We start from the raw sequence: 12,246 nt of genomic DNA, 5'->3' as shown, positions 1-12,246 counted from the left end.
AAATCAAGGGATTTGAATGGGGAGAGGCTCTCTTCTCATTGGATGGAAGGGAGAGACTCCAGGGGGTCGAAGCCTATAAATACCAAGGCATTCGACCGTTGTAAATTCATTTACCATCTTGTAGAGAAAGCTTGTATAGCACGTGAGGGAGAGAATTTTAGAGAGACTCTGGTCCCCCCACTTGGACGACCAACATTGTATTTTCAGTCATCAATACAAGGCATTCTCGCCCTCTAATCCTCTTGATTTCCTTTGTTTTTATATTGTTGTTCGATTTGGTGGGGGAAGGAGCATTGTGATGACGATTTAGGGAAGGAGGTTGTACTGTTTTCGAAGGACTGAAAGCAGGCCACACAAGGCTTAGAATTTCTGCCAGCCTAAAGGAGTTTAGGCTCGTCTAAACCCGTGACAAACTGGTATCAGAATCTACGTTGCAATCAATGGCTTCGACAAGTGGAGAAGATGCTTTAAGAGGCAAAGAACAAGTAAGTGACATTCACTTTTGTTTTACAACTATTGAGCATCGTTTGGACAACGTTGAAAATCTTTGTACGAATTGGGAGGAGTTCGTTCAAAGGAGGATTAAGGAGCATCAACCAACTCCGAATTGGCTGAGAGGATTTGAGGAAGACATCCATTCAGCCATTACCGTCATAAGGGTGGAGATCGAACAATTGGGGAAGGACATCCAAGACCTCTCCGGGGAGATGCGGGCATGAATCTCCTTGTGCGAACAAGCCTTGGCAAATAAAGGGGTTATTCACACACAAACAAAGATCAAGGTGCCTGAGCCAAAGTCTTTCATCAGAAAGAGAGACGCAAAGGTCATAGAAATTTTCTATGGCAAGTAGAGCAATACTTCCATGCTAGCAAGCTTACTAACGAACAAACAAAGGTTAGTACTGCTGTTATGTTTCTTTCTGATGATGCAATTCTTTGGTGGAGGAGGCGTATGGGAGATGAGCAAGATGGAGAAGAGCTTGTCCAAACTTGGGACGACTTCAAGAGAGAACTACGAAGACAGTTCTTTCCGGAGGACGTAGAGTACCAAGCAAGGAATGAATTACGGGCACTATCTAAAAAAGGTATCATTCGAGAATATGTGCAGTCTTTTACTTCTCTAATGCTTTGCATCTGCAACATGTTGGATGAAGACCTACTATTCTCTTTTCTTGTTGGTCTTCATCCATGGGCTGAACAGGAATTGAGAAGGAGAGAGGTGAAAACACTAACTTCAACATTAGCTACTGCTGAAAAATTAACCGAATATGAAAGAAAGCATGATTTGGTTAATAAGAATAATATTAAGGACAATGGTATTGTTAAGAATAATTTTAAAAAGAAGGATAAAAATGAGAAGAAGCCTTGGTCAAAAGAGGCCAAGGCCAAGCGGGAAGAGAAGAAGAAGACAGACAAAGCAAAGAAGAAGGTTCGGTGCCCAAAGAAGCGTCTCCTCAATGCTGCCCAAACCAATCTTGGGCATGGTGGAACCGAGCCTAGAATGAGTTCTTAAACATTGTTGAATGCTATTCGTTCAAGGGGAGAACGAGACCCTCCACTTCCAGTAAGACCTCTTAGAGAACTTCTCTTTATTAGCTTAACACTTGTTGGATGCCTAGTGAAGGCAATGGTGGATACTGGCGCCACACACAACTTTCTATCTGAAGAGGAAGCTAGGTGCTTAAGGCTTCAAGGAGAGAAGGATGGCAGCAAAATGAAAGTTGTTAATTCTGCGGCTCGGAGGTCCCTATTGTGATAGGCAAGTGGGTTGGCTCTCTAAACTTCACTATTGTCCCCATGGACGATTTTAATGCAATATTGGACATGAAATTCTTTTCAGTTTGTAAGGCTTTTATTATGCCGTATTTGGGTTTGGTGGGGATTATGGACAAAAAGGGTTCTTATATCATTTCTGAAATTGATGCCAAGATATAAACAACAAGGACTTATTGATTTTGGTCCTCCAGCTTAATAAATGACTTAAGCAGGGTCGCTCTACCTACATAGCATCTCTTTGTGCTGTTGAACAGGTGGAGTCCACGTTCACCCCCAAAGAGATTCTAACTATTTTGCATGAGTTTAAGGATGTCATACCGGAACAACTTCCTGCCCGATTGCCACCTAAGAGAGGGGTGGACCATTGCATTGAATTAGAACCGGGAGCAAAGAAGCCAGCCAAAGCACCATATAGAATAGTGCCCAAGGAGTTGGACGAATTGCGCAAATAACTCAGTGAATTGCTGGACGCTGGGTTCATCAAACGAATTAAAGCACCCTATGGAGCTCCTGTTTTGTTTCAAACAAAGAAAGAAGGAAGCATGAGGCTATGCATCGATTATAGGGCGATCAACAAGGTAACAGTTAAAAACAAGTACCCCATTCCACTTATTGCTGACCTATTTGATCAATTAAGGGAGGCAAAGGTCTTCTCTAAGCTAGACTTGCGTAGTGGATATTATCAAGCCCGAATAGCCGAAGGAGATGAGGGGAAGACGACCTATGTGACCTGGTATGGGGCCTATGAGTTCATGGTTATGCCTTTCGGCTTGACCAATGCACCTGGCATTTTCTGCACTCTTATGAACGAGGTATTTTCTGAGTACTTGGAACATTTTGTAGTTGTATATTTGGATGATATAGTGGTGTACAACAAAGACTTGGAGGAGCGCAAAGAGCACCTTCACACGGTATTTCGTACTTTAAGAAAGAACCAGTTGTATGTAAAGAAAGATAAGTGTTCATTTGGGTTGCAAGAAGTGTCCTTTCTTGGACATTGGATAGGGGGAGGACGAATTTGGAAGGACAACAAAAAGGTCGAGGCCATAAGGGATTGGCCAACTCCCACTAAGGTGCGTGAACTAAGAAGTTTCCTTGGTCTTGCTAACTATTACAGGAGATTCCTCAAGGGGTTTTCAGCACTTGCCGCCCCATTGACTGACCTTCTCAAGAAGGACTATTCTTGGCATTGGACGGAATCATGCCACCAATCCTTTCAGTAACTCAAAGACTCCATGATGGCTGAACCGGTGCTACAACTTGCTGACTTTAGCAAGCCATTTGAGGTGCACACAGATGCCTCAAATTTTTTCATTGGAGGAGTGTTGGAGCAGGAAGGACACCTTGTCGCCTATGAGAGTAGGAAATTCAACGAAACTGAGCAACGATATACTGTTAAAGAAATGGAAATGACTGTTGTGATACATTGTGTACGTACTTGGAGGCACTATCTATTAGGCTCCAAGTTTATTGTAAAAACTGATAATGTTGCTTCTAGCTACTTCTTGACACAGAAAAAGTTTAGCCCGAAGCAAGCTTTGTGGCAAGACTTCTTGGCCGAGTTTGACTTTGAGATGATGTACAAGGCGGGGAAAGCCAATGCTCTAGTAGATGCCTTAAGCAGAAAGACGGGTTCTGCTACGCCTTTTGATGGAGAGAAGAACAAAAGGGTATTAGCACACATACAACGCACGACACCAGAAATTATTCAAACTTGTGTTACACAAACCAGCAACACACCAATACAAGCAGCAGTAAAATCACATTTTTTGCATGCAATCGCGCAACATAGCAACAGGCACGCACGGAAGCAGCAATTGCGTGCATACAGCGACATGCACGCGTGAGCAGCAGAGGCAAATGCGCGCGTGGCGCTTTGTGAACAACGCTCGACAACCCCAACTTATGATGCGGCAGGCGGCAGGCCCTTCACGCCCGATGCGATAGCTACTGCGTGAGACGGATACGCGCACGGACTCATGCATGCACAGTGAGCAGAAGGCAAGCCCACGCGCGGAAAACACTTACTGTGGGGTTTTTGCAACCAAAATGGATGTCGTTTTTCGTTTGTATGGTCTTTCGGCCATAACCCAGGTCAATGCCACCATTCTTGTCAGAATTTGCACTGGTCTTCACCAAGATGCCCAAGCCTATGGCATTGTGCAGGCCGTTAACGATTTTGGCTTGAGGACGGACTACTCAAGACCAAAGGTAATAAACTTTACGTGCCAAAGTATGACAATTTACGACGTGACCTCTTTAGGGAATGCCATGATTCTTTTTGGGCAGGACATCCAGGTCAAAGAAGGACGTTGACCTTGCTTTTTGGCTAGTATTATTGGCTAGACTTGGAGAGCGATTTGGAGGAATTTGTGCGCACATGTCTTATCTGTTAACATGATAAAATCAAACAAAGAAAGCCCAGAGGCTTGTTACAGTCTTTGCCCATTCCAAAACGGTTGGGGGAGTCTATTTCAATGGACTTCATTTCTGGTTTGCGCAAGAAAGACGGGCTAGGCCTTATCATGGTAGTGGCGGACCGTTTTACGAAGTACAGAACATTCGTAGCAACGCCAAGTGATTGTATAGTGGAGGAAGTTGCTCGATCATTCATGACACATGTGGTGAAGCATTGGGGCGTGCCCACAATGATCATAAGTGATCGTGACCCTAGGTTCACAGGAAAATTCTGGACCAAATTATTTAAACTATTGGGAACTATTCTTAATTTTTCCACTAGTTTTCATCCTCAGACTGACAGCCAAACTGAGCATATAAACGCTTTGTTGGAGCAATATTTGTGCCACTATGTTAAAGCTAATCAAAAGAATTGGCCAGACTTGTTGGACGTGGCCCAATTCTCATACAACTTGCAGAAATCTGAATCTATAGGGCATAGTCCTTTTGAGTTGGCAACATGACAACAACCCTTAGCGCCTATGTGACTCATTCCAGATACCTAACGAAAGAGTCCAACAGTTGATCAACTGGCGAAGAGATGGAAAGACAAAACGGAATTGGCACGTGTCTTACTATATAAGGTAGCTAAAAAAAAGAAGAAATATACTAATTTGAAGATGAGGGCGTCTTCTTTCAAAGTAGGTGACCAGGTCCTTTTGAAACTAAGACCGGAACAATTTCGTCACCTAAGAAGCAAGAACAAAGGTCTTTTAAAAAAATATGAAGGCCTATTTCCTATCATTGAACGTGTGTGTAACCTAGCCTACAAATTGCAGCTACCGAAAGGGGTTTAAGTTCCACAATGTTTTTCATGTATTAAACCTTAAACCTTATTTTGAAGACCTGGACCCGAATAGAATGGTTAACCTAAGGGCTCCAATGGATGTATCAATTACTTTTATAAACAAAGTAGAGTATATTATTGCAGACTGAGAGGAGCGGCAAAGGGGTAAGCCCCGGAGGATGCATTACTTGGTCAAGTGGCAGGGTCAATCGGAAAGTGAGGCAACATGGCAAAACGTTGCAAAGTTGTTGCAGTTCGAGAAGGAGGTGGCCGACTATCGCCAGGGGACGCAGACGAGGGCGTCTGCCTTATGGTGGTGGGAGTATGAGACAGAAGATGAAGTCATGGTATGGCCGAAGACTGTGCAAATCTAGTGCACAACAACAGTAGTGACGACCAAGGCCAAGTGCAATGACAAGATCCAGAGGGGCGCACGCATATGGTCAGCCCGACATCAGCTGCAGATGAAGAAGACATACTTGAACTTGCAAGATGGATGACCAAGCAGCAAGACGTGCAACGACCCCAGCAATCGGTCAAGATAGAAACCTTAAAAGCAACAGACGCACACGTGCCACAACCCGAGCAGAAGGCGCATTGGCATTTGGGGTTGCACGAAGGCCCCCAGCGCGGGAGGATGAAGTTGGGGTAGTTAAAGGTGCAATGTGCGTGCGGCGCGCAAGCGCATGAAGCAACAACTCGGGCACCCAACGCATTTGGGGTTGCCATGCTGGTTCCGCAATGCGTGCGTGCTTACGCATGCAAAGTGGTGAAATTTGGGAGGTTGCCACTTCGGGGGAGATTCTTGTTTGGCCACTCCCATACGTTCCTTATGGCAACTAGGACTCATTTTAAGTATGGGCGGCCAAACGTGTGGGGACACTTAGGACGTCCACATACAAGATTGAGTCCAAGAGGTAGTTGTAAGGGATCAAATCAAGGGATTTGAATGGGGAGAGGTTATCTTCTCATTGGATGGAAGGGAGAGACTTTAGGGGGTCGAAACTTATAAATACCAAGGCATTCGACCCTTGTAGATTCATTCACCATCTTGTAGAGAAAGCTTGTATAACACGTGAGGGAGAGAATTGTAGAGAGACTCTGGTCCCCCCACTTGGACGGCCAACATTGTATTTTCAGTCATCAATATAAGGTATTCTCCCCCTCTAATTTTCTTGATTTCCTTTGTTTTTATACTGCTGTTCGATTTGGGGGAGAAGAAGCTTTGTGATAACGATTTAGGGAATGAGGTTGTATTATTTTCAAAGAACTGAAAGTAGGCTACACGAGGCTTAGAATTTCCTCCAACTTAAATGAGTTTAGGCTCGTCTAAAGCCGTGACACTTAGGCTGTATGTTTTCAATTCTTCTTTCTTCTCGGATGATCTTATTCAATGTGACATGACTAAATCTTTCTCACGGACTTTATAATTGAATCACTCGAAGGAAAAACATCTTAAATGTTTGGTAACTTACTTAACTTGAGCATTATTATCATCAAAATCCAGGACACAAGTCAACCTAGGTCAACATTTTTTGTATTCATTGCTACACCAGGAAGAAAGGAAGTCTTGCACCATGTGAGTGTGTATTTGCATTTTTTTGAAGCTCTATCAAATTTCCACTAGATGGAGTATTATAGGAAAATGTGTAGTGGGAATAACTAAAATCGGAGTACTTCCAGAATTTTATGATCACTTAACTTCTTCTTTAGCTTTATTTTTATTATTTATAAAAAAATATTTATTTCTAAAATAAATAAAAATACTATTAACTATTTTCTATTATTTTTTATGACAACACAAAGACAAGAAAACCGATCGAAGAAAAGTTTTTTCAATTTTTTTCAAATTTCAAATGAAAATATACTTTTCCTATAACTGCACAGTCAGTCGGATCCGTCCCTTGGGTTAAATTGGACATAATTATAGGAATAACGCATCGGACTCCGGCCAGAGCCCGGCACGGAGAACCATGGCATTGCATGTTGTTGGGAAGGCAACATAGGTCGCTAGCGACAGTTCCAGGCACCGGGAAAGCGGCGTGGATTGTTTTTTCTCCGGGAAGACGCCCGTACCAAACATTGTCCATGAGATATCCAACCACCATTTTCTCCCTTCGACGGCGCTTCCGCCTCCAGTTCCCCACAACAACAAATTGCCCATCTTTTTTGAATTGAATCTACCGATCACTAACCTCTTTTGTGAAGCTATTTTCTGAATTAGAAGAAGAATGAACAATTTCGACAGAATTTTTTTTATAAACCATCCATAAATTTAGAGAACACAACAAAACGCAAGAGTTTATTATACCAAGATAACAGCATCACACACCATTACGATTATTAAGTACAAAAAGATCAGTTTGAAACGGGCTTGAATTCGGTGAGCTTCCTGAAATTCTCCCATACCTTCTCCCACACCACGGCTTCATACCTACTCACAACATCAGCCTCTGCAGCTTCGACGATCAGCCGGTACCTTACCCCGGAGACGACCTGGGTCTGGCCCCTAATGACCTTTTTGAAGACAAGGTCGGCCTTCTCGGCTTTGTTGTACTCCGCAACAGCAAAAGCGGCGACATCCTGTACGTGGGCGTCGCCCACGTCCTTAATCTGCTTCCATCCGCCTACTTGCCCTTTCCGGCGGTTCTCCGCGGCTGCAGAGACAACGAGGAGAAGCAGAAGAAGAAGCAGATGGCTTCTCATGGTCGATGGTAGGACGTCGGTCTGAAGGGGATTTCTGTAGATCGTGATTAACTCTAGAAGACTACACTGAAAGCGCACTCGCAAAAGTTGCCTCGGATGCGTTTCGATAGAATGCACTAAACTTGCAGAAGATAAAGATGGCAATCTGGCGGACGTCTGAACGCAAAATTTCACAAAACGACGTCGCTTGTGTTTGTAACGTGGCCTATTTGGTTTCTTGGCTGGGGGCGTTATTGTTGAGGCTTGAACCCATGTGAAACCCCATAGTATCTACACTATTTATAACATATACCTATGGGCTGATCCAATACGAAAAATTATTTAGTGTGAAACATAAAAAACACTATCTCTACTGTCCGAATTGAGATAGTTGTTTTGCATATTTACACTAAATGGTTTTTCGTATTGGATCAATCGTGTATTTATTGATAGTTTAACTTAGTACTTTATATATAACTAATACAATAGTGTATACTTTGTAGTAGCATACTCTATGGAGGCCACTGAGATAAAGGCGTTATCGAAAAATAGTCGACAGGATTGTATTCTCCAATATGCTTTCGCTTGATGTATTGGTGGAAATACCTTTCGAATTATTTTTTATAACATAGTAATTACATGGTATCAACTCAATTGATAACACACATAACATAGTCAATTATGAATATGTAACCTAGGTGAAACATATATATGTTAAATTATAACATATTTTTGTATCACTCATTAACCTATTGTATAATTTGTAAGTAACATAGTAACATATCAATTGGAATGACTTGTAATATAGTTGCTACTCTAGAGTAGCTTAATTTATAACATAGTTTTCTTAACCATCTATCCTAATATCCCTTAGCCTCATCTGCTAACTCTGCAACTAGTGATCCAACAATTCATAAGGAAGGGGCCGGTCCATCAAAGTGGTGACAATGTCCACCTTGTTTTTGGCTCAAAGCCACCGTCCTATGTAAAGAGAAGAGAAAAAAAGAGTAGGAGGAGGAAATAGAGGAGAAAGAAGAGAAATACTTAAAATTCTCTCTAGTTTACCCACAAAGCGAGGGAAAAATAAAAAGGGAATTTTCAATGCAGTTTTCTTTGATGTTGTATTCTCAAATGTGTCCTACTAAATATCATAATTTCAAATGTGGCCTTGTAGTTCAAATCTAAAGGACAATTGAAGTAGCATAGTTATTAGGTGTTAAATCGAAAAAGTCAAATTTCACAATCATAATTTTTTTAATTGTTTATTTATATAAAGAATTATTTAAAAGGGTCATGTTATTCCTCCCACTCAAGGGAGAAACAAAGAGGCGAGGGTCATCTTCCCCTCCCTCTCCCTTTTCTGCACGGGTGGCTGGTTCGTCTTCCCGTATATTCTTTTAGCCAAGGTGGCTTCTCAAGAAGGGGGTGAATTGATATATGATAAAGAGAGGTGGTGGTAGTGGTGGTGGTAGGGAAGGGAGTTTGGAGACCTCATCCCCCTCCGTATGAGAGATCAAGGAACAAGACCCTCTTCCTCCCTATGTGGAAGAGGTCCGGAGGTCTCATCCCTCCTTTTGAATGAGATATCATGGGAGGAAAAACCACCCCAATGGTGCAAGCAAAAGGAAACAATTCTGCACCCATTTTCCCTCTCTATATAATATAGGGGAAACACCTTCTCCCCCCTTTTAGTCACTAAAGAAAGAAAGAAATACTATAATTAACATATTTGGAGTGGGGTCAAGGAAAACTTGAAAATTGGACTCTTCGGAGAATGAGGCATTGGCCCAAGTGGCTTCTCGAGAGGGAGGTGAATTGAGATATTAAAATTAAAAAAAAAAATTGTGCGTGTAATTAAAAAGTCATGTATAATTTTTTTGTTATCGATGTTTCCTTAGTGGTAGTCATCGCCATTAAGAAAAGAATAACATGCACACACCACAATGATAAATAATTTTTTTGTTATCGATGTTTCCTTAGTGGTAGTCATTGCCCAAGAACACTTGCTCGAAAAAATTCCACTATTAAACTCTAATTGCTAGAAAATTACAAAGGAGATCTCGGTTATCTTTGGCTACATTGAACTCAATACACGGTTTCACACAATGTAAATTTTTCCAAGAGATTATTGTTAGATTCTAGCTCTAGCTATACCTATCTATCTATATTAACAAGTTTTAGATGGAGCTTTTCACAAATACATAAAAAGAAAGGGAAAAATCTCACCCTTACTTGGAGATATGCTTTTCTTTGAAAGATTCAAGTTGTCTCTTCCTTTGTAGCATGTTGTGAAATGATCATGGTGTTTGTACAATGATGAATGCAAGGATGATTAAAAGAGAATGAAGGTTTTCCAAGAATATCTCTTTCTCTTTCTCTCTAAAGCATTTTTTATGGGAATTTACAAGATAAAAGTTTGTGGCTTGAAGATATGCCAATAAATGCTCATTCACTCTTTTACTCGTGGTTTGTCAGGTTATTTATAGTTTCCCCAACTCAAACTAGTCATTATTTGTCTGTTTACAAAAAAGTAGTACTTGGATTGATCGATCAATAGATCACAATAGTTACTTTTCCATCAGACAATGATTGATCAAGATGTTATCGTTGGTCCAAAAAAGTTAAGTTGATCGCTCATTGCCAATGGCTAATCGATCAATCGAGATTCCATTTGGCTGTGCTGTACAAGTATGATCGATCAATGTATTTTCCCTTGATCGATCATGCTTGAAGTCCCTTACTAGCAAGGTTCTGAATGATCGATTAATTAGGAGGGATGATCGATCATTCAATGAAAGTTCTACTTGACTGGACAACAACGATTGACCAATCCAAGTGGGATGATCGATCATGCGTTATATAATAAAATGGCCATCAAATAAAATGACCAAATTACCATTCTAAAGTATCAGATGATGTGTAATCAGGGATGGAATGACTATTGCTCGCTCTAGTTTTGTTTACTTAAATGGTAAATGGGTAGAATTACCCAAATCTTTAATTAGGTGAATTTTTTTATTCCTTCTTCATTATGTATGTCAAATGGTAAGTAAATAATAAAAAATCTGTAAGTAGATAAAATTGGTTAGAAGAAATTTCTATAATTGATCACAAAATTACATATGAAATATAGTTATAACCATCCTCAAGCACCTTTACTCTAACTTTGCAATTAAATCAAGAACAACATCCTAATATCCCTTCCAAAATCGAATAGAATTTGTCATTTCTAAAACTATGAATTTGTTGGGATAAAAGGATTGTTCTTTTTGAAAATGAGATATGAAGAGAAAGAGAGAAGTGTATGACGACATAACGTATTTTGGTTGTTAAATAAATGATTTATTTTTCACTGATTGTACAATTAGAGTGAATTAATTTGATTTAGGAGTGATAGAAAAGAACTTCTAGATGAATAAAAATGTCAAAAAAAGGATTTTTTTTTTAAATTTTAATTTGATACATATTTGTGTGGGCAAGCTAAAATTATATGGTGTCTTGGGTGTAAATTTTAATTACAAACATCTATGACTTCTTTGATGGTAGGTAAACTTATTTGCCAAATAATAAACTTAGGCACTAATTCTAAAAAAATCTTGAACATAAGTTAAAAGAATAATAGGTAAGAAACCAAAAGAATTCATGTTTGTTTGGGATAGTTTCAGTATTAAAGTTTTAATTCATGTTTCTTTATTAACACAAACTTTTTAAAAGATGATAATTTGAGGTTGCGATTAAATTGAAAAGATGTTTCTTTCTTGATCATCCCTTCATTTGGGAAATTTCAACATACATTAATACATTGAATGTAGTTATTTAATGTGGTAATATGATTTTAGTCTAATTTAATGCATACGATTTCGTATAATGATCATGTCATCTACATAAACTATTAGGATTGGTTAGACTCTCCTCTTCCTTGACAAAGAAAGTGTGATTTCTAGTGCTTTGCTTGTAGCTGAACCCTTGATGTCTTTCAACATGTTAAACAAATCAGATACCCCTCAAGCAACCAGCCTAACATGTTGAACAACTTAAGAATGGTTTCTTTGGCAAGGACGGTGAAAGCTGGAAGCTAAGTATCGAAGCTAAGTAGGTCGATACTTGGATTTCAAGAGGGAAATGGTTGGCTGACCAAGAAAATCCAACCTCCCTCAGTGTCAGCTAAACCCAGGAGGACAGGAGGCAGAGAGTGGTGAGTTTTAAAAGAAAGATTAATGGAAAGGTAGAACACACAAAAAGAATAGATAAATTATTTACAGAAAAAGGAAATCAGAGATGTTCCAACAAACTTCTGCTTTGAGAAGGGTGCAGATGAAGCCCGATATATCATCAATCTTCCCCCGAAGGACAGTATAGAAGCAGAGAAGGAAGGTAGTTCGACAAAAAAAAGTTCAACTGGGTCATCCCACTGGTACGTGAAATCATGATTTTTTCGACCCTGCGATTGGGCAGTTTTCCTAATTTTCTGTAGGAGTCGTTATTTGTAATAGTTAATACTAGTTCTACGTCAAGCGATGTCAAGAATGTTAAATTATATC

The 12,246-nt window shown here is 40.2% G+C and overlaps 1 protein-coding gene across 1 annotated transcript; it reads right to left on the bottom strand.

Moving 5' to 3' along the window:
* Positions 1-7,294: 7,294 nt before the first annotated feature.
* LOC137942749 (cysteine proteinase inhibitor 1-like) lies at positions 7,295-7,891 on the bottom strand. Its single transcript, XM_068788489.1, has one exon. It carries the CDS (start codon positions 7,724-7,726, stop codon positions 7,379-7,381), a length of 348 nt encoding a protein of 115 aa, XP_068644590.1. The 5' UTR covers positions 7,727-7,891; the 3' UTR covers positions 7,295-7,378.
* Positions 7,892-12,246: the final 4,355 nt, after the last annotated feature.

Source organism: Aristolochia californica, unplaced genomic scaffold (assembly GCF_029961685.1).
Source record: "Aristolochia californica isolate CCGP_79_NKW_82.1479 unplaced genomic scaffold, dmAriCali1.0.hap1 SCAF_10, whole genome shotgun sequence".
Classification (NCBI taxonomy): Eukaryota; Viridiplantae; Streptophyta; class Magnoliopsida; order Piperales; family Aristolochiaceae; genus Aristolochia; species Aristolochia californica.
Note: the sequence above shows the minus strand (reverse complement) of the source record. Positions and strands in the feature narration are given on the sequence as shown.

Excerpts from the sequence above, each read along its gene's own strand:
- LOC137942749 (XM_068788489.1), bottom strand. The coding sequence starts at position 7,726 with ATGAGAAGCCATCTGCTTCTTCTTCTGCTTCTCCTCGTTGTCTCTGCA.